Source organism: Protomyctophum parallelum, assembly GCF_964188405.1.
Source record: "Protomyctophum parallelum genome assembly, chromosome: 1".
Taxonomy (NCBI): domain Eukaryota; kingdom Metazoa; phylum Chordata; class Actinopteri; order Myctophiformes; family Myctophidae; genus Protomyctophum; species Protomyctophum parallelum.
This window is the reverse complement of record NC_139697.1, coordinates 99,496,087-99,520,155: the sequence shown is the minus strand read 5'-3', so window position 1 is coordinate 99,520,155 and position 24,069 is coordinate 99,496,087. Positions and strand designations below refer to the sequence as shown.

The following is a 24,069-nucleotide window of genomic DNA, read 5'->3' as shown; positions in this document are numbered from 1 at the left end:
GACTTATGTAGCCTATACATTAATCTCCCGTAGTCGCTCAACAGAGGGTCCACCGTTTTCAATTCATCACCTGATCTGTATCTTCCTTGGAGTCCAAGGACTGTATACACCATTCTGCAATCTGTGCAATTTTCAATCAATCAATCAATCAATCAATCAATCTTTCTTCTTGCGGGATCGAGTCACGCTATTCGATAGGTCACAAACTCGGGTGCTACGCTGGTTAAAAAAAACAAAACATCGTAGCTGACTGTGGCTTCATGGCCCAAGCAGCAGCCAGGCACCGTCCGCTACACGCACGCACGCAGAAGACCCACGGCATCAACACACCGGTACTATAAAAGCCTTCCCTGGAACCCTGCCTAGGGTTGCGTGGTCTGCAAAACCGTTGGACCGCAGATGGATCATCTGAGACGGACCAGCAGATCACCACCATGGCTGTCACGGAACGGACACGCGCTTGGTTAGACAGGTAATTGTCGGAGGAGGCTGTCTGATATAGCATCACGACACTGACTGACTGACACACACACACACACACACACACACACACACACACACACACACACACACACACACACACACACACACACACACACACACACACACACACACACACACACACACACACACACAGAGAGAGAGAGACGCAAAACGACCGGTATGCTATGTTGTTGTGTTGTGTGTTTTTTTTTAATGTCTTATTGTCATTCGATTCGGTGCAGGTTGCACAAAATAGACCAGACGATTCATTATATATTATAAGCATGAGATCCAGCAACCAGAGACTGCATGCCTGGATGTCTGATATCTCTGTTGCTCAATGATGGATGATAAACCGTCATCATCATCATCATCATCATCATCATCCATCCATCCATGTTTCATCTATTCATTCATCCAGTGTTGTATCAGCATCCATCTATCTATCCATCCATCCATCCATCCACAGTCCACATTGTTGTATCAGCGTCCATCCATCCATCCATCCATCCATACATCCATCCAGCCACCAGGGGTGTTGCCATGAGGGATGATAGCTCCTCCCTGACAACCATGATCAGTATGATGATGTGACAGCTAGTGGGGGTCCCTCAAGGGCCCCCCACTGTCCTCCTGCCACTAACACTGACGCACACACCCACGCACGCACCCACGCACGCACCCACGCAAGCACGTGTGTGTGTGTGTGGGTTGGTGGGTGTGCTAATGATGGTGCAGGACAATTGCATCACTTGTGGTGATGCAACGTTTTGAAATGGGTGAAGAAAATGATGATCTTTTTTATTTATCATGATGTTTCTCCTTCCATAGATGAAAATGCAATGCGACACATAACGTAAAATGGAAAACCGGTCTCCTATTGGGCAAATGTTGCTTTGCATTTAACCCGTTGAGATCCGAACTTCCGAAGCCCTTTATACATTCTAAAAATGAAAGAAAAAAAAGACAGAATATAAAACCTAGGCCTATACGTTGCTATATCAGTGGTTCTCAACTTCTCAAACGTTATATTTATATTTTATTTTATATTTATACTCTATCAGTGGTTCTCAACTCAACAATGATGTTTGGCTGCCGACCTCCATCTGAAAATATTATGTTCCAGTGACCCCCAGAAGCAAAGATTTGCTATGAAATATATATATACCAGTATTCAAAGATTTGATCTGATCTGAGACACTGCCACAGTGTCACCAAGTGGCACCAAGTCAGCTTGCTATTTTTCAATAGCCAAAGTATTTCAGCAAAAGGCAGATGCACACCTCAGAAAGGCTATAGTCAAAGGTGCGTAGGGCAATAGAGCATATATTAAAAAGGGAAAGGGTATCTTTGAAAAACAAAGAAAACACCGTCGAGACACTTGCCAAAATGTTGCTCTTTATTAGGTGGACGTTTCGGTCGATTAGACCTTCATCAGGACAGACAATCGACCAAAACGTCGACCTTATAAAGAGCAACATTTTGGCAAGTGTCTTGACGGTGTGTGCGGGACCTTTTCTTTGTTTTAATAGCCAAAGTATAAAATCTAAACGACACTGATTCTCGGCCGAGCTACACCAGGCTTTTCAGCACGCGTATACTATACGCACACACGCGCACACCCACCTATAGCTATTGGTCCAGTCCTATTTTAAGTGCGCTTATGCATGGCTCGCTTGTGTGCATAAACGTACGCGAAAAGCTCGGCCGTCTTTACCTCTTTTAATTTGTGTGTGTGTGTGTGTGTGTGTGTGTGTGTGTGTGTGTGTGTGTGTGTGTGTGTGTGTGTGTGTGTGTGTGTGTGTGTGTGTGTGTGTGTGTGTGTGTGTGTGTGTGTGTGTGTGTGTGTGTGTGTGTGTGTGTGTGTGTGTGTGCGTGCAGACAGGAGTATGTGCGCGGCCTCCTGTAGCCGGTTCGGTTCGGTGTGAAGCCCACCGCCACAGTGGAAGAAGACGGCAGCTCATGGCGCCAGGCCTGCACCCATCTGGGCGTCATCAGCCCCTCCGAGACCACCTCACACACACAGCTGTGTAAGGCATGCGGAGGCCATTTTGACACCACAGCGAGGAAGGTGAGACGGTAGCGGAATTACATCTGGAACTTTACACAATTTAGCGTCGCTTGATAGTTCACAGTAATCTTAAAAACAAACAAATCATGTGCATTAAGGCTCACACTCCAGTTTTAGGTGATAAGGTGACCACCGTGGTGGTTGGGAAAACTACAAAATGACATCACTGAGCCACGGTGATAACTAAGTGACTCACCGGCGTCACCGCTCATCCAAACACATCTCTCTGTTTTGACTAAAACTACAACATGACGTCACTGAGCCGCGGTGGTAAGAGACTCACCGCTCACCCAAACACACCTCTCTGTTTTGACTAAAACTACAACATGGCGTCACTGAGCCGCGGTGTAAGGGACTCACCGCTCACCCAAACACACCTCTCTGTTTTGACTAAAACTACAACATGGCGTCACTGAGCCGCGGTGGTAAGAGACTCACCGCTCACCCAAACACACCTCTCTGTTTTGACTAAAACTACAACATGACGTCACTGAGCCGCGGTGGTAAGAGACTCACCGCTCACCCAAACACATCTCTCTGTTTTGACTAGCCACCGTTTCGGTGGTCACCTTACCACCTAATGAAAAGGAAGGGATGTCCGCACACTGTTTCTCTGCTCCCAGGCTAAATGCATTTGGTAAACGTTTCGACCCTTGTCAGGTATCATACCTGACCTACGTATGTTTTTGACCGGCACCTGTATAATTTCTGGAGATGTGTGTGCTTCCTTTTGCATCCTACACCTTATCACCTAAAACTAGGGGGTGCATGCACTAAGTTCCGACACGTGTTTTGGTCCGACAGTCATTAGACCGACAACCTACCTTCTATCCCATGGTACTTTAGTTCAGACTAGTCACTGGTCCGACAAACGACAACCTACCTCAAATCCTAACCTAACCATAACCGCAAGCACGGGAGCAGCGCATGTCGGAGCGGTTCCCACATGTCGGACTAATGCTCCGTCTTCACCTGCCGGATCCCAGCGGGTGTACGAATGGGCCTTTAGAAGGAAAGGGTTCGTCGACTACCTTTTTTCACTGAGGAAAACTAAATGAATGACTAAAACTGAGACTAAAATGTTAGGAAGGGACTAGTGGACAAGAGATCCAGTATAAGTCATTTTACACTTGGTTGCATGCTGAAAATAGCAGATCTCCAAGCTCACAACGCGTCGCGTTGGCATGGCATCGAGACCCACCAAAATGCATTTTAGTCGACTAAATCAACTGTAGAAGTCTTTTGATATTTAGTCGACTAAAACTAGACTAAAACACTAAAACATTCCAGGTGACTGAAACTAAATGAAAACGATTGAAGAGACTATGACTAAAACTAAAATCAAAGCTTGTACTGTAGGTCTGCTATTTTTGAAAAATCGACATAGAAACATAGCTTTTTCAGAAAACTGTCCCCACTTCCCTTTCGTCTAATCGAAATACAAATCACCTAAGCATTTAGCTTGCTGCTTAGCAGAAATGGAACAAAAAAAAAAAAAGCTCTATTTTTGTGAAGGGAAATGGCAGCTTCCTTACTCGGATTTGGGGAGGTGTAGTTTCAAACTCTATACAGCATTCATGAGGAGGTGTAGTTTCAGACTCTATACAGCATTCAGGAGGAGGTGTAGTTTCAGACTATATACAGCATTCAGGAGGAGGTGTAGTTTCAGACTCTATACAGCATTCAGGAGGAGGTGTAGTTTCAGACTCTATACAGCATTCATGAGGAGGTGTAGTTTCAGACTCTATACAGCATTCAGGAGGAGGTGTAGTTTCAGACTCTATACAGCATTCATGAGGAGGTGTAGTTTCAGACTCTATACAGCATTCATGAGGAGGTGTAGTTTCAGACTCTATACAGCATTCATGAGGAGGTGTAGTTTCAGACTCTATACAGCATTCAGGAGGAGGTGTAGTTTCAGACTCTATACAGCATTCATGAGGAGGTGTAGTTTCAGACTCTATACAGCATTCATGAGGAGGTGTAGTTTCAGACTCTATACAGCATTCATGAGGAGGTGTAGTTTCAGACTCTATACAGCATTCATGAGGAGGTGTAGTTTCAGACTCTATACAGCATTCATGAGGAGGTGTAGTTTCAGACTCTATACAGCATTCAGGAGGAGGTGTAGTTTCAGACTCTATACAGCATTCATGAGGAGGTGTAGTTTCAGACTCTATACAGCATTCATGAGGAGGTGTAGTTTCAGACTCTATACAGCATTCATGAGGAGGTGTAGTTTCAGACTCTATACAGCATTCAGGAGGAGGTGTAGTTTCAGACTCTATACAGCATTCAGGAGGAGGTGTAGTTTCAGACTCTATACAGCATTCATGAGGAGGTGTAGTTTCAGACTCTATACAGCATTCATGAGGAGGTGTAGTTTCAGACTCTATACAGCATTCATGAGGAGGTGTAGTTTCAGACTCTATACAGCATTCATGAGGAGGTGTAGTTTCAGACTCTATACAGCATTCAGGAGGAGGTGTAGTTTCAGACTCTATACAGCATTCAGGAGGAGGTGTAGTTTCAGACTCTATACAGCATTCAGGAGGAGGTGTAGTTTCAGACTCTATACAGCATTCATGAGGAGGTGTAGTTTCAGACTCTATACAGCATTCATGAGGAGGTGTAGTTTCAGACTCTATACAGCATTCATGAGGAGGTGTAGTTTCAGACTCTATACAGCATTCATGAGGAGGTGTAGTTTCAGACTCTATACAGCATTCAGGAGGAGGTGTAGTTTCAGACTCTATACAGCATTCATGAGGAGGTGTAGTTTCAGACTCTATACAGCATTCAGGAGGAGGTGTAGTTTCAGACTCTATACAGCATTCATGAGGAGGTGTAGTTTCAGACTATACAGCATTCAGGAGGAGGTGTAGTTTCAGACTCTATACAGCATTCATGAGGAGGTGTAGTTTCAGACTCTATACAGCATTCATGAGGAGGTGTAGTTTCAGACTATACAGCATTCAGGAGGAGGTGTAGTTTCAGACTCTATACAGCATTCATGAGGAGGTGTAGTTTCAGACTATACAGCATTCATGAGGAGGTGTAGTTTCAGACTCTATACAGCATTCATGAGGAGGTGTAGTTTCAGACTCTATACAGCATTCATGAGGAGGTGTAGTTTCAGACTCTATACAGCATTCATGAGGAGGTGTAGTTTCAGACTCTATACAGCATTCAGGAGGAGGTGTAGTTTCAGACTCTATACAGCATTCAGGAGGAGGTGTAGTTTCAGACTCTATACAGCATTCATGAGGAGGTGTAGTTTCAGACTCTATACAGCATTCATGAGGAGGTGTAGTTTCAGACTCTATACAGCATTCATGAGGAGGTGTAGTTTCAGACTCTATACAGCATTCATGAGGAGGTGTAGTTTCAGACTCTATACAGCATTCAGGAGGAGGTGTAGTTTCAGACTCTATACAGCATTCATGAGGAGGTGTAGTTTCAGACTCTATACAGCATTCATGAGGAGGTGTAGTTTCAGACTCTATACAGCATTCATGAGGAGGTGTAGTTTCAGACTCTATACAGCATTCAGGAGGAGGTGTAGTTTCAGACTCTATACAGCATTCATGAGGAGGTGTAGTTTCAGACTATACAGCATTCAGGAGGAGGTGTAGTTTCAGACTCTATACAGCATTCATGAGGAGGTGTAGTTTCAGACTCTATACAGCATTCATGAGGAGGTGTAGTTTCAGACTATACAGCATTCAGGAGGAGGTGTAGTTTCAGACTCTATACAGCATTCATGAGGAGGTGTAGTTTCAGACTATACAGCATTCAGGAGGAGGTGTAGTTTCAGACTCTATACAGCATTCATGAGGAGGTGTAGTTTCAGACTATACAGCATTCATGAGGAGGTGTAGTTTCAGACTCTATACAGCATTCATGAGGAGGTGTAGTTTCAGACTCTATACAGCATTCATGAGGAGGTGTAGTTTCAGACTATACAGCATTCATGAGGAGGTGTAGTTTCAGACTCTATACAGCATTCAGGAGGAGGTGTAGTTTCAGACTATACAGCATTCATGAGGAGGTGTAGTTTCAGACTCTATACAGCATTCATGAGGAGGTGTAGTTTCAGACTCTATACAGCATTCATGAGGAGGTGTAGTTTCAGACTCTACAGCATTCACGAGGAGGTGTAGTTTCAGACTCTATACAGCATTCAGGAGGAGGTGTAGTTTCAGACTCTATACAGCATTCAGGAGGTGTAGTTTCAGACTCTATACAGCATTCATGAGGAGGTGTAGTTTCAAACTCTATACAGCATTCATGAGGAGGTGTAGTTTCAAACTCTATACAGCATTCATGAGGAGGTGTAGTTTCAAACTATACAGCATTCATGAGGAGGTGTAGTTTCAAACTCTATACAGCATTCATGAGGAGGTGTAGTTTCAAACTCTATACAGCATTCATGAGGAGGTGTAGTTTCAAACTCTATACAGCATTCATGAGGAGGTGTAGTTTCAAACTCTATACAGCATTCGGAGATTGTGGAATCGTTATCTGGCTACGCGAGACTATCTTTTCCTGTGAATTCAATTCTGTCCCGAGAGACTACTTATCGATTAACCGATAAGAATATGTAAATCACGTCGGTCCTGTGTGCGGCATGCTATTATCTATATTATGTGTCTCCTTGTGCTCTCAAAGGGCACCTACGGACGGCTGCAATTCGAAACTGGCCCCCCTAAAATCTGATTCCCCTCCCACCCCTGTTCCCCCTCACTGTATATGTTTTTCTTTCCCTTTTTACCTCCTCTATGATGATTTCCTGTTTTTGGCCATATACGTAGAAGTGTATACATTTGTATTGTACGTCTCTAAATGTTATGATGAATTGAACATGGTGTAATGCTTTATATGGTGTCGTCCACAGTTAACCGTTTTGTATTGAGTTGTGCTTGAAATCAGCAAATTTAGATTTTAGTTTTAGTCATAGTCTCTTGAATAGTTTTCATTTAGTTTTAGTTACCTGGAATGTCTTCGTGTTAGTCTAGTTTTAGTCGACTAAATGTCATAAGATTTTAGTCGACTAAATCTACAGTTGATTTAGTCGACTAAATTGTATTTTGGCGGGCAACGCGTTGCAACGCGTTGTGAGCTTGTAGATTGGCTATTTTCAGTGCAACCTATTGTAAAATGACATATACTGGATCTCTTAATTGTCCACTAGTCCCTTCTTAACATTTTAGTCTAGTTTTTATTTGGTGACGAAATTATCAGTATATTTAGTCCTAGTTTTAGTCACCATAGCTTAGTTTCCATTTAGTTTCCATTTAGTTTTAGTCAGTGAAAAAAGGTAGTCGACGAACATTTTTCATCTTAAGTTTTAGTCGACGAAATCAACACTGCTTGAAATGTACTGTAATTCTCCAATCGGTTAATACATCTTTCAATCGATCAATCAAGATATTTTGGTTAATAAGATGCCTTCTATATGTGGGGATTTCCTAGATGTGAAAATGGAGATATGTTTTGCCAAAGGGACTTTCGTTGTAGCAGATTTTATTTGTCAAGCTTGGGAAAGTACTCTGTATACATCTGAGGTGTAACATAATTAATTATGTAATGTAAACATGCTGTAAAATGCATAAATTATGTAATGTAAAACATGCTGTAATTGCAAATGTGAAATGGTGTCTTATAAACCCATGAGGGTTGGGCACAAGGTGTGCATGACACGAAAATAAATAAACAATCAATCATCAATCAATCAATCAATCAATCGTGGCTTCTGGCCACCATCTTACCGGTAATAACTATAACGTGTCTCCTGTGTGCAGCATGGTAATAACTAACATGTTTAATAACTGTAACATGTTTAATAACTGTAACATGTTTAATAACTAACATGTTTAATAACTGTAACATGTTTAATAACTGTAACATGTGTAATAACTGTAACGTGTCTCCTGTGTGCAGCATGTTTGCGTGGACTGCAGGAAGAGCTTCTGCGGGCGCTGCTCGGTGCAGGCGGAGCCTCTCCGCCCGCCACTGTGTCACACGTGCCAGCGCTTCCGCGGAACCTTCTTTGACCGCGCCCAGCTGATGAGGCTCAAGGTGAGCTCCGGCTCTCTCTCTTGTTTCTGTATTTGTTCACATGCTGTGTTACTTTTTAGCCCATTTAGACCTGAGGACGATTCTTTAAAGATGGAGTGCCACATTTTTAGTGCAATGGTGTATTCACTTTGTATTTGGGTTTCTTCCTGGAGGATGAACCCTTGGCAGTCAAACAGGCCAATGAAAAAAACTAGTAATATAGTGACATCACATCATCAGCCCCTCCCCTAACCCCTCCCCCTTTATTATACAACAACAGCTGTGAGTGCGGCTTCACCCATCACCACCCACCAGGCAAACCAGACATACTTAATGAACTGGTGGGGGTGCCCACATAAAAACGACATTTTCACGAAAAACTTCTTCCTCCTTATATATAACATTAAGACCTGATGATCATGTTTTAGGGTGGAAAAGAATCATGGCACTCCATCTTTGGCATGGCACCTCAGTCTTCTAAATCCTAAAAGGTTTCTGAAAAACCTGTGTTTCTGTGTCAGCGGTGCCTCAACCTTTTTCACGTCAAGGACCCCCAGAATCATCTGTATTTGGCCGCAGGCAGACCCCCCATCTGAAAATACGTTGTTCAGAGACCCCCCCCCCCCCCCCCAGAAGAAAAGATTTGAGATTTGCGCCACATTTTCACGATAAAAGAAAAGATAGCAGACGTACAAGTTTGAGTGCCGTGCTATGAGCTTGTAGATCTGCTATTTTTCAACAGCTAAAGCATAACATAATGTTTGAAACACCAAAAGAGGTTCCCGCCCCAGAATGGGTTAGGCGCCATAGATACATGTTCGCGGCGAAACTAAATGACATAAAGCTGCTGCCATAGACAGTAGGACAGGCGTTCACACGTCATCATGCCCTATTTCCCTGTACAGTTTGGGGTATGTACCGTTCTCATTCTTGGCAGAATAGTGAGTACTACTACGTAATGTACTTTCTACTCAGGTAAGATATTACTGTATTTGCATGCGAGACAACACAGGCATTGGGAATTCAATAGTATATCCATGCATTTGCAAGCTGGCAGACCTGCTGTAACTTGCAATACATTCGAGGAGATGATTTTCCGCAGATGAAAGATGATTTTCCGCTGAGGAAAACTATATGAAAGCGACCATTTACAGGCAGAATAATAATGTGATGTGAATATGATCATCATTCATTATCACTTGAATGCAGGGCTTAAAGGACCACTTTTCAACCTATCTTCATATAATAGGTCCTCACTAATAATCATGATAAAATGGCACAATTTTTTTCCCTACTCAGTCTGTGTCTCATAGGAGGGCTGTGGGCAGTTCAGAAACCTGTCCACCAGTGACATCATCGTTAGGCAGATTCTTTTTAAACAAGATTATTTTTTTACAAAAATGTTCAGATTTGTATTATCGTGAGAACGGTGGCTTCCATTTCCACATTGCAACTTTCCAGGACTATAAAAGCCTGCCGTTTCTATTCAGTATTTTAGCTGTGACGTGAGCGCCCCCTCCTGAGATACTTCCGGGTCCTACTTGTGTCGCTTTTGTGTCCCCATGGAGTTATACTGTGACGCTCCGTTGGACTAAATCTGAGACGAAAACAACCACGAAAGTCTAATTCTACCGCTTTCCTCGCAACAACAAAGCTGCGCTGCTCTCCCAAATCTGACAGTGACAGGCCGTCTGTCCCACATGGAATACTATCGACATTTTATTTTATTGTGTCAAATAAATCCTCATAATGCAAACTAGATTCAACATACTCCTGCACACATTCTAAATATACCCCAGAAATATTTTACCGATCAAATGGACTGTTGCCACCTTCAATAATAATGATAATAATAGTCTTTATTGTCTCCACATCATATATTTTTGTTGTCATGGACACTTGTACAAAACATTAATAATTCTACTCGAGTTGGAAGCATTAAGACCCATTTTAACCCTCAATGGCTTCCTTTCTGAAAAATAACGTCACTGTAAAAAGATTCACGCGTTTAGATATTCAATTTACAATGAGATGCGGACGGGAGCTGGTGCCACTTGGACCCGGACGTAACGTAGCACTACAAAATGACGTCGGACTTAAATACTGAATTAGCTTGGATTCCCCATCAATGATGTCACTGATGGACGGGTTTCTGAACTGCTCACAGGCGCCCCCTGTATGTATATCGGCCACATGGCGTCTTACATCGTCATTTTAGTGCTCTAAACAAACATTACAATTCCCATAAACTTGGCTGCTATATGAGGTCATCTTCGAAAGCTGTGCAAGCCATTTTTTGAGGGGCTAGCGCCGCTCAAAAAATAATATGCCTCGGACAGCTCCAACAGCATGGCTATTGGTTAGAGCCTTTTCTTATCCACTTTCAACCTGCTGTCCCTTCATTGGTATACCTTTATTGTGGGTTCGGCTGTGGCTCAGGAGGTAGAGCAGGTTGTCCAATGATCGGCGGTTTGAATCCCGGCTCCTCCATGTCCACATGTCGAAGTGTCCTCGGGCAAGACACTGAACCCTGCATTGCCTCCAGTGAGTCGGTCGGTGTGAGCTCGCCACCATTGGTGTTTGACTGTGGGAAGTGAGGACGCTGGCGTCGACTGTTCGCCGCTTCACCTCCCAATGTATGAATGAATGGACCATTGTAAAGCGCTTTACAATGGCTAGTGCTCATTATAGTTAGTGTGCATGTGTTTACACTGCTGACAGTGAGACTATAATGGCAAATGGCAATTTGTACAGACAGCGTCATTTCAAGTGTTTCAATTCCTGGAAGCAGCACGCAGCAACAATAACAAAAGAAAGAAAGAAAAAACACAGACAAGTAGTATAAGGTAAGCAATGGCCAGTATTGTATACGTACACAGCAGTACATGTATACAGTATAACCCATTCTGACCGGGCACCCATTTTGGTGTCAGCATCATGTTATGCTTTAGCTATTTAAAAATAGCAGATCTACAAGCTCATATCGCGCCACCGAGTGGCGCGATACGAGCTTGTAGGTCTGCTATTTTTGAAAGATCGAAGAGCGACTGACATTTTTAGAATCTGATCTCAGGTCAGAATGGGTTCATCAGACCAGTGTGTGTCCGGCGGAAACCTCGTATGAATCTGATCTCAGGTCAGAAAGCGGGGGACAAAGTACTCACGTTTCCATTTCTTTGTATTGGCACACACCAAAAACTAAGGAACGCTAACGCGTTTCGGCTATGCAGCCTCCATCTGAGCATCATGCTCTGATGAACATACTTGATTGATTGATTGATTGATTGAAATATTTATTAACAGTTTGTAGAATTTACAGTACATTTTAAGCACAAACTCAATACAAAGACTGTTAACTGTGAGTGGACGACCCAATTAAGCATTACACTTGTTTACAACAGGGTCCACATTGTTCAATTCAACAAAACATTTAGAGACATACAAACATTTAGAGACATACAAATAGACATTTCTATGTAGCTAAAGAACAGAACAGGAATTCATCATATAGGAAGCAAAAAAGGGAAAATATACATTATACAGTGAGGGGAAAGGGATAGATACACATATCTATATGTGCGAGAACCTGGATCGTCTTGGGTTTTGTGTGTTTTGAAAACACATCTTATTGTAACTATATTCATGAGCGTTATTATTATCGTTTTACTTTTTTTTCCCTTTCACCCCCCACCCCCCCCCCCCACCACCACCAACCACCTCACAACACACACGCACGCACGCACACACGCACACACACAACACAACACACACGCACGCGCACACGCACACACACACACAACACACACGCACGCACACGCTCAACAAGGTGCGTGAGCTGCGGGATTACCTCCACCTGCACGAGGTGCCCACCCAGATGTGTCGTGAGAAGGAGGAGCTGGTGGAGCTGGTCCTGGACCAGCACCTCCCCAGCAGCAGCAGCAGCAGCAGCGGCGGCGGTGGTGGTGGCGGTGGTGGCGGTGGTGGCGGTGGTGGTGGTGGTGGTGGGCGTGGTGGTGGGCGTGGCAGCAGCACGGAGACCGGCCCCTCCCGACGTTGTCGTCGTCATAGCAACGGCCCCACCCCCTCCTCCTCCCCGGAGGAGTTCCTCCTGCCCCTGGTGGTGGCGGCCCCCGAGGGCCCCCCCGGCAGCAGCCCCCCCTCCTCCTCTGACTCCCCCGGGTCGGAACACGCCGATCAGCCGGTAGGTATATATATATACTGTATACTAGGCTACAGCAGTTATAGGTTCCCAAAAGGACCCCCCAAAAGGGGTCCTTGAGGGAGTTCCAGGGGACCCCATGTTAATGCAATCTGTCGGTGAGCACTTATAACACAGTTAAACAACATAATGAGACAGACACAATTCAGAGTTTCAGAGTATTGGAATACGGAGCCAGCAATGAAGCGTTGCAATGGAACACCGTAATACTGACTCAACACATCTCAGTCAGACTTCAGCTTAAATACATTCCTACCCCCCCCCCCCTCCCTCAGGGAGTAGGTGGGTCTTAACACATGCCAATGGGAAGACCCCCCCCCCCCAGACCACACAAGTCACAGGTCAAATGTCAGTGGGGACAGAAAACAGCTTCTCATGGTTTAGTTTGATTTCCTTAAATGTATAACTTAGGTATTCCACATTTCCTTGACACCCCCAGCTGGAACCAAATGGAACCCTTATGGGTATGTAACTCTGAGAGTGTTACAAATGGAACTGTTTGGTTCCGTTTGTACACTCTCAGAGTTAAATTAACATTGACTTTACAATATTTCATTTGGGGCCCCAGAGATAGAAATGCCATTAAATGGGGGTCCGTAGACTAATGCATGTCACACTGGGCGGTCCTTGACATTAAACGGGTTGAGAATCACTGCTAGGGCCGTAAAGATCTTCTCTTATGGAGGGGTCCCTGGAATATCTTTTCAAATGGGGGTCCGCGGGTTAATTAGTGTCAATTTGGGGGTTCACTGCGTGAAACAGTTTGGGAACCAGTGGTGGGAATAGTGTGCATGTTGGTTCTGACAGCTCTATGAAGTGTGCGTGTATGTCTCCTTGGTTCTGAGAGCTCTATGAAGTGTGCATGTATGTCTCCTTGGTTCTGACAGCTCTATGAAGTGTGCATGTATGTCTCCTTGGTTCTGAGAGCTCTATGAAGTGTGTGTGTATGTCTCCTTGGTTCTGACAGCTCTATGAAGTGTGCATGTATGTCTCCTTGGTTCTGAGAGCTCTATGAAGTGTGCGTGTATGTCTCCTTGGTTCTGACAGCTCTTTGAAGCGGGTGAGGAGCCCGCCGCCCAGCACGCCTCTCTGAACGTCTCTGAGGAAGACGAGGAAGAGGGCGAAGACGAGGAGGAGGATGATGATGACGACGATGAGGAAGACGACGAGGAGGACGACGAGAAGGTATACTTTTTTGTTTTTTTTGTTAAACGCCTGGCCTGTTTTAACATGGCTTCTATTTGTAGAAAATGGGTCGGTCCAACTCTCCGTGAGTGGTTATTTAAGCGCATCAGGGGGAGTTTCTTGACCCATTTTCAACCTGTAAAGTGGTCCAGCTCACTAATGGTCATTATAATAATGATGAAATGTTTGTTTACTTATGGTCTGTGTCTCTGAGAGGAGGGCTGTTGGACAGTCAGAGAAAAGGGACATATAATTGGTTGGCAGGTTTGGTCATTCATTTCTTCATTTATTCAATGAACCTCTCGTTGTGAAGGTGGATGAGGGATGACAGCGGGTTTGGTAATTTCAAACAAGATTCAACCCATTCAGGACGGGAATCCCTTATACTTTAGCTGTTGAAAAATAGCAGATCCGCACTACGAGCTTGTAGATAAAATAATGTAAGAAAATGTGGCGCAGATCTTTTGAATATACAGTATATTCTTTCAGAGCGAACGTTTTGAACTCAAATCTGTGCTTCTTATTTCAGTGTCTTTTTAACCCATTCTGACCGGGCACCCATTTTGGTGTTGGCATCATGTTATGCTTTACCTATTGAAAAATAGCAGATCTACAAGCTCGTATCGCGCCACCGAGTGGCGCGATACGAGCTTGTAGGTCTGCTATTTTTGAAAAAATCGAAGAACGACTGACATTTTTAGAATCTGATCTCAGGTCAGAATGGGTTCATCAGGACCAGTGTGTGTCCGGCGGAAACCTCGTATGAATCTGATCTCAGGTCAGAATGGGTTAATAATGTTAACGTTTGTACCGTTTTTATTGTGCAAATAAATAAAATAAATGGTTGTTCTCCCATCCGTCCTCCGGGGGGCAGTCTTCCGACGGCGAGAGCCTGCTGCCCGGCCGGAGGGCGTCTCTGTCGGACCTGAGCCGCGTGGAGGACATCGAGGGGCTGACCGTCCGCCAGCTCAAGGAGATCCTGGCCCAGAACTTTGTCAACTTCAAGGGCTGCTGTGAGAAGTGGGAGCTGATGGAGAGAGTCACCCACCTCTACAACGACCAGAAAGACCTCCAGACACAAGGACAAGGTACGTATACGTGACTGTCAACTGTCTACAACGACCAGAAAGACCTCCAGACACAAGGACAAGGTACGTACGTGACTGTCAACTGTCTACAACGACCAGAAAGACCTCCAGACACAAGGACAAGGTACGTATACGTGACTGTCGGCCAGTGTCGTTTTAGTCGACTAAATCTAAGACGAAGAATGTTCGTCGACTAGCTTTTTCCACTGACGAAAACTAAATGAAAACTAAGCTATGATGACTAAAACTAAGACTGAATATATTGGCAATTTCGTCAACAAATATAAACTATAGACTAAAATGTTAGGAAGGGACTATAGTGGACAAGAGATCCAGTATAAGTAATTTTCCAATTGGTTGCATGCTGAACATATTTAATATTTATATCATTACGACGGCATCAAGGCCTGCCAAAATACATTTTAGTCAACTAAATGACCTGTAGATTTAGTCAACTAAAATCTCATGAGATTTAGTAACATAACACATTCCAGGTGACTAAAAGGTGACTAAAACTAAGTGAAAACCATTCAAGAGACTATTACTAAAACTAAAATTGAAAATTGAAATTGAAAAACCCATTCACGCACCTTTACATAGAGTGTGCATTACATTCACACACACACACACACACACACACACACACACACACACACACACACACACACACACACACACACACACACACACACACACACACACTGCAAAGTTAAATGTGAGACCTATAAAGTTGACTGGTAATTTTGTTCTGGCACAAAACCTAGCAGGCCCGGAGTGGAACTCCAAATCAGAAATTTTGGGGGCCCTTGGGGGACATTTTGGGGGACTTTACAGCAATTTCACATGAGAAATGTACCATCTGATGTTATTTATATTATTAACTTCTTCCCTCCATTAACATAAGACACACAATGTACTACAAAAGAAAACAGTCAGACAAAGGTGAAATCAGGGATCTGTGAGAGTGAGGATGTTCTGAATGAGTGTGATGCCCTGGCTGCACGCATACACTCAACCAACCATGAACACACATACGGGCTAAAGGTCATTACACACTGGCGAATTGGCGACGCGATATGTTCGTGCGAATAATTCGCATTTAAAAAAAAACAATTGAAGTCCATGCAAGCTTCCACATCAGTGGCGAATGTGCGAATGTGCGAAAATGCGACCGTTTTCGCTTTTATTTGTTCGCTCTGGTGTCGTATTTTGCAGAGATTCGCAGGCGAACTGCAACATGCAATATTTCGCATTTTCAGATCGCTTATTCGCATCGCGTCGCTAATTCGCCAGTGTGTAATGACCTTAAGTAATCACCAAAGCTTGTTATTCCATATAGAGTGACAGTCACACAACAACACTGTATTAAAGGAGAATTCCATAGTAAAAGGCTTTCTTACCTTTCTTTGTAGTTGTTACGTCCCCACCAAAGAGGTCCAGGTGTTATTTATTTTGTGCAAAAGCTCCTTATTGGCTATTTCCCCTACCATGAGCCCTACATGAATTGCATTGAATTTAATGGGAAATGAATGGGGCTATGGGGTGTTGTGCTAATTCGCTTATTTCCATCGCTCAAAATTATAATTTCTTTGTATATATCCTCTCTTCATAATGTAAATAATATCCCAAGCGGCACACTTTACTACTTATTTCGATGGAAATAAGTGAATTAGCATAACACCCCATAGCCCAATTCAATTCCCATTCAATGCAATGCAATTCATTTAGGGCTTATGGTAGGGAAAATAGCCAATAAGGAGTTTTTGAACAAAAAAACACCTGGACCTCTTTGGTGGGGATGTAACAACTACAAAGAAAGGTAAGAAAGATAAGAAAGCATTCTAGCATGGAATTCTCCTTTAAACACAACAACCATGACGACAACTTGTGAAAATTAGACATTCTGCAAAATGAGTACTTTCTACTTTTGGTTGGTATTACTTTAAGTACATGTTGTTGATACCAATACTTTTGTATTTTTTTTACTCAAGTACATTTTTAATTCTGGACTTTTACTTGTTGAGTACTTCCACCACTGAGAAGATCCGCCAGTGTTCATAAGCTCCACCTGGCCTCCTTTTCTTTCCCTTTGAGCCAAAGGGGCTGGGGTTGGGATCCATAACGTAACAACGTTAAACGTTACACAGTAGTGTATTTATTTATTTTGTCGACGTCGAATAACCCATCCAGCTGTTCTTTCTTTCTCTGCTTCTCCACTCTCTCTCTCTCCTCCTCCTCCTTAACTCCGCCTCTCCTTCCTCACAGTCGGGCCATGCTGCCTGCCTTGTGTGTGTTGTGTTTGACCATGGGTGTAGGGCGGGGCAAGAAGCCAAAACTAACCAATCACGTATCGATTCTTCTAAAAAAGAAACGGTGTTCAGTAACGTCATTTTGACCAATCCCTACCCCTCTGATCACAGAGCAGTGTGAGAGCACGTTGCTTTTCTGTTTACGACGTTGAATTGAAATTGAAATTGTCGGCCCAGGCCGTAGCGTAACGGTCTGGGCACCGGACTGGTAATCCAGTCGCAGTGTGCCACGGGTTCGACTCCCGGACCCGACACGGCCTTTACTGCATGTCATCCCCCCATCTCTCTCCCGTTTCCTGTCAGCCTACTGTCTGTACCTTCAAAAATCAATAAAAAGGCGTAAGCCGCAAAAAAATATCTTAAAAAAAAAGAAAAAAAAGAAATTGAAATTGTCTGTGGCTGGCCTGGCCTAAGCTTAGGAGAGATTTTCTTTTTGCTGCGCACTTAAGCGCTGCGCTGGTTGTGGCTGGCTGGCCTGTCCTGATGACAGCCGGCCAGGCCACCAGGAGGCAGGCCACCGGGGAATAGTCCCCGGTCCTCCCGACGGCCAAACCGAGCCTGAAACCTATAGACCGATTCCGTACCGGTTTCATGGTCGCAGCTATACGTATTTCCTGTAGGCGGACTCGACGTAGCTGCGGGGGTAAAACCCTCACCAGACGCACCTCTTCCACTACAGTGAACGGCAGAGTGACTGATGTTAGTTTGCCTCAAACTTTACTCTTTTACCTGCTTTTTTACTAACACTAACATTACAAAGATGCCCAGAACATCGAGATGAACCTGTGTAGTTTATGGCTGCTCCAACAGTAGTGGCAACATAACAAATAAAATAAAACGGAATGTCTAATATCCACCACGGTGGCGGAGACCAGAGACTTTGAGTAATGGTTGAGACAAAGCAGTGAAAGATACATAACGCAAGTCTTACCCAATACCAAATATTTCTGTTTTATTAACACAAGGCTGCTGTACTTTATACCTCATACTTTAAATGCTTAGTATGAGGTATAAAATACAGCAGCCTTGTGTTCATAAAACAGAAAGATTGGGTATTGGGTAAGACTGAAATTATGTATCTTTCAGGACCCTTCACTGCTTTGTCTCAACCATTACTCAATGGCTCTGGTCTCCGCCACCACAGTGGATATTTTGACATTCCGTTTTTTTTTTATATGTTGCCACTACTGTTGGAGCAGCCATAAACTACACAGGTTCATCTCGATGTTCTAGGCATCTTTGTAATGTTAGTGTTAGTAAAAAAGCAGGTAAAGGAGTAAAGTTTGAGGCAAACTAACATCAGTCACTCTGCCGTTCACTGTAGTGGAAGAGGTGCGTCTGGTGAGGGTTTTACTCCCGCAGCTATGTCGAGTCCGCCTACAGGAAATACGTAGGCTGCGACCATGAAACCGGTACGGAATCGGTCTATACAGATATTTCTGGCATCAGCTTGAAATCCTTATAGTTGCAACCATTTATAATATTGAATGATTCCTTTCATTTGGATGATGCATTATGTCTCTGTCTTTCTTTCCAGTGTCGACCACAACACCAAGCACTGAAGGTACGTGTTTGGTTCTATTGTATTCAAGCAATGCTGTTTTAACCCGTTCTGAACGGGAACCCATTTTGGTGTTAGCAGCATCATGTTATGCTTTAGCTATTGAAAAATAGCAGATCTACAAGCTCATAGCGCGCCACCGAGTGGCGCGCTACGAGCTTGTAGGTCTGCTATTTTTGAAAAATCGAAGGACGACTGACATTTTTAGAATCTGATCTCGGGTCAGAATGCGCTCATCAGACCAGTGTATGTCCAGTGGAAAACCTCGTATGAATCTGATCTCAGGTCAGAATGGGTTAAAGAAGTTGTTGCATTTGAATATAAACCCAACGTTTTAGTCGTACAGCGTACATGTCATTTCCAGCCTGACACTCGAATGGACCACGTGGAGTTAAAGTTTTTTTTCCTGTGTGTGTGTGTGTGTGTGCGTGCGTGCGTGCGTGCGTGCGTGTGTGTGTGTGCGTGCGTGTGTGTGCGTGCGTGCTCCTCTGCCTCCAGACTCCGCCACGGCCATGCGTCTGGAGGACAACCTGTGTCGCATCTGCATGGACTCGCCCATCGACTGCGTGCTGCTGGAGTGCGGTCACATGGTCACCTGCAGCCGCTGCGGCAAGCGCATGAACGAGTGCCCCATCTGCCGGCAGTACGTGGTGCGCGCCGTGCACGTCTTCAGGTCCTGACGTGCACGGCGCCACCACCGCGGACACACACGCACCTGACTGTGGACAGACACGCAGGGGGGGGGGGGGGTTGGGCTCTGTCGTTGTAGAGAGCAGCAGTGATTCTCAAAACCTTTGTTTTCATTTTAAAAGCAGTAGTTCACGCAAAAAAAAAACCCAACTTATTTTCTATCAATTACACATCCTGTGAAGCCTTGGGTTCATTGGGACTGTTTTTGGTTTTGGTCGCATTCCTGAACCGATAATTTGACGATCGGGTGTCGGGTCACCTCAGCTGTCAATAAATGGTGCATTTATATAGAGCCTTTATCCAAGGCGCTTTACAGAGATTGTGCATTACATTCACCCATTCACAACACCTTTACAGAGATTGTGCATTACATTCACCCATTCACAACACCTTTACAGAGATTGTGCATTACATTCACCCATTCACACACCTTTACAGAGATTGTCCATTACATTCACCCATTCACAACACCTTTACAGAGATTGTGCATTACATTCACCCATTCACACACCTTTACAGAGATTGTGCATTACATTCACCCATTCACACACCTTTACAGAGATTGTCCATTACATTCACCCATTCACACACCTTTACAGAGATTGTCCATTACATTCACCCATTCACACACCTTTACAGAGATTGTCCATTACATTCACCCATTCACACACCTTTACATAGATTGTGCATTACATTCACCCATTCACACACCTTTACAGAGATTGTGCATTACATTCACCCATTCACAACACCTTTACAAAGATTGTGCATTACATTCACCCATTCACAACACCTTTACATAGATTGTCCATTACATTCACCCATTCACACACCTTTACAGAGATTGTGCATTACATTCACACATTCACACACCTTTACATAGATTGTGCATTACATTCACCCATTCACACACCTTTACAGAGATTGTGCATTACATTCACACATTCACACACCTTTACATAGATTGTGCATTACATTCACCCATTCACACACCTTTACATAGATTGTGCATTACATTCACCCATTCACAACACCTTTACATAGATTGTGCATTACATTCACCCATTCACACACCTTTACAGAGATTGTGCATTACATTCACCCATTCACACACCTTTACAGAGATTGTGCATTACATTCACCCATTCACACACCTTTACAGAGATTGTGCATTACATTCACCCATTCACACACCTTTACATAGATTGTGCATTACATTCACCCATTCACACACCTTTACATAGATTGTGCATTACATTCACCCATTCACACACCTTTACAGAGATTGTGCATTACATTCACCCATTCACAACACCTTTACAGAGATTGTGCATTACATTCACCCATTCACACACCTTTACATAGATTGTGCATTACATTCACCCATTCACACACCTTTACATAGATTGTGCATTACATTCACACATTCACACACCTTTACATAGATTGTGCATTACATTCACCCATTCACACACCTTTACATAGATTGTGCATTACATTCACCCATTCACACACCTTTACATAGATTGTGCATTACATTCACCCATTCACACACCTTTACATAGATTGTGCATTACATTCACCCATTCACACACCTTTACATAGATTGTGCATTACATTCACCCATTCACAACACCTTTACAGAGATTGTGCATTACATTCACACATTCACACACCTTTACATAGATTGTGCATTACATTCACCCATTCACAACACCTTTACAGAGATTGTGCATTACATTCACACATTCACACACCTTTACATAGATTGTGCATTACATTCACCCATTCACAACACCTTTACATAGATTGTCCATTACATTCACCCATTCACAACACCTTTACATAGATTGTGCATTACATTCGCCCATTCACAACACCTTTACATAGATTGTGCATTACATTCACCCATTCACACACCTTTACATAGATTGTGCATTACATTCACCCATTCACAACACCTTTACATAGATTGTGCATTACATTCACCCATTCACAACACCTTTACATAGATTGTGCATTACATTCACCCATTCACACACACATGTATACACCTTTACATAGATTGTGCATAGAGTCTTGCTCAAGGACACTTTGACACTATTAACTCTGGGAGAGCCGCGGGTTCGAACCGGGAACCTTCCGGGTCCCAAACCGGCAACTCTACCCCTGATCCACTGCCGCCCCGGTAGGAGACTCCACCGGTCATCACATTATTGGCCCAGGGAAGCCCTTTTTTGGGGTGAACTACTCCTTTAAGGAACCCCGTAACTCTGAGAAATGTACAAGTACGGGTCCATTCGCTTCCATTTGCACATCTCTCAGAGATACAGGCGTGGAAGGGATGTCCTATCCCTTCCACATCTGTATCTCTGAGAGATACAGAGATACAGCCTAAGATTTAGACTCTCGTAGTCTACGTATTTATCGATTCTGACGTCATCACTCTCTACGAGAGTCTAAGACAGTGGTTCTCAACGTTTTTGGCCGGGGACCCCCGGAAATGCTTTGGCAATGTCACGGGACCCCCGTCCCGCCCCCTCCCAATATATATTGACTGCTACAATAACCTTAATAATAGAGACAATACACCATAAATGAATACTGAAACCAGATATAATCATTAGGGAAGGTGTTTTGCAGTGTAAACTCTTTATTTCCATTTCCATTTTCAGATTTTTTTTTAAATATAATTTGGGGACCCCCCAAATTAATTTGGCGACCCCCCCCGAGGGGTCGTGACCCACGGGTTGAGAACCCCTGGTCTAAGAGACCTCGGGTTGCTGTCTTTAAAGCTGTGCCTCAGAGTAACTCTTAACTTGTACAAAATTTAACTTAACTTGCTAAAATCTAAGGTGCTTTCCCTGCTGCCGCACTTGTCCGTTAAGGGTACGCTAAGCAATTTACAACCCGTAGTTTTCAATAAAAAAAAGTATTTTATTCCACTTTATCTCGGAATCTGGCATCCATGCATCTTGGCAATAGAACCCTGACCGCTAGGGTTCTGTTGCGCATTTGTACAAGTTAAAGGGACACTTCACCCTTTTTGCAAAAAGATATATGTTAATGACGCTTTAGAACACTTTCCTGGGGGGCTTTATGTATGTAATATGTGGTTTTAGATATTTTAGATTGTAGCAGTGAGCCTGTTGTCTCTGATGTCATGGACACTGGGCTCACTTCCTTCCTGGACTACATGTTGTCTCAGTGAGACAGCTCTCCCCCTATCCGCAAGGAGGAGCAGTGCACCAAAGAATTATGGGAATTGTAGTCCAGGAAGGTAGTGAGACCAGTGTCCATGACATCAGAGACAACAGGCTCACTGCTACAATCTAAAATAACTAAAACCACATATTACACACATAAATACCCCCAGGAAAGTGATCTAAAGCTTCTAAACGTCATTAACATATATCTTTTTGCAAAAAGGGTGAAGTGTCCCTTTAAGAGTTACTCTGAGGCACAGCTTTTCAGACAGCTACCCATGGGAGCAAGGTCGCTTAGACTTGTGATGACGTCAGAATCGATAAATACGTCGACAAAAACATCTAAATCTTAGGCTAGGACGGGTCCATTTAGAACCCCCACAAGGAACCACCTGCGGGTCCCTGGACCCTAGAACCACTGGTTATTATTGAAGATGGGGGTGGGTGGGGGGGGGACGACGACTCTTCATCACGATCACATGCAAACACTAAAACCTGCGTTACATTGTTAGTTGTACCCGAGTTGTCGCGCACCACATTTTAGCCCAAGCTCACACAGCTATAATAGTCTTGGAATCCCGAACCCGGAGGAACTGAACTGGATCCAACATTGAGGAACCAGGAATCGGTTCAATCACATTTTGGAACCGTTTCCAGAAACCAGTTTTTTCATCATCACACTAGTCAGAGCTGTTTATGTGGATCTTCATGTCGCGCTATACAATTGCAATACTAGTGGTTCTCTCAGACGTTTTAATTTAATTCAAACCACCATAACAACTCTGAGAGTGTACAAATTTGACCGTTAACCGTTAACTCATTCCCTGACAATTACTCGGGGCCGGCCCGTGCACCTGGTGCCCGGCGTGGTTGTCACTGGGGGCGGGGGCGGTCCTCACACCGCGAGACAGTTCGACGTGTTAAGGAATCGGACCGCTAATCCTAAAAAAAAAGATTCCAACCCTACACATAACAACGCAATCGCAGCGCGCTCTACACGCTCAACTCATTGTAATGCAACGTGTTGCTTGCGAGTTAGAAGAAAGGCGGGTTCCACCGTAGGGCGATGTCGTCAGCAGGGGCTGGATGGCGCGTCACAGGAGCAGGCTGATGCTAGCACAGCTAAAGCCCAACACACACCGGGAGCGCAGCGACGCGTCACAGGAGCAGGCCGAAGCTAGCACAGCTAAAGCCCAA

General features: G+C 44.0%; 1 protein-coding gene and 1 long non-coding RNA gene across 2 annotated transcripts; one reads left to right on the top strand and one right to left on the bottom strand.

Annotated features, from left to right (window-relative positions):
* Positions 1-260: 260 nt before the first annotated feature.
* Positions 261-19,656, top strand: LOC310855984 (E3 ubiquitin-protein ligase rififylin-like; the record flags this gene model as incomplete). The annotated part of the gene is made up of 9 exons (XM_083761200.1): positions 261-332; positions 2,393-2,554; positions 8,498-8,635; positions 12,441-12,578; positions 12,621-12,815; positions 13,881-14,018; positions 14,893-15,106; positions 18,953-18,979; positions 19,475-19,656. The coding sequence occupies 9 exons, from the start codon at positions 261-263 to the stop codon at positions 19,654-19,656; spliced, it is 1,266 nt and encodes a 421-aa protein (XP_083617326.1).
* A 2,988-nt stretch (positions 19,657-22,644) lies between these two features.
* Positions 22,645-23,745, bottom strand: LOC310857611. Its single transcript, XR_014569157.1, has 3 exons — positions 23,368-23,745; positions 23,121-23,264; positions 22,645-22,701 (listed from the first exon to the last, which is right to left on the bottom strand). It is a non-coding gene; the product is annotated as an uncharacterized lncRNA (long non-coding RNA).
* Between the last annotated feature and the right edge of the window lie 324 nt (positions 23,746-24,069).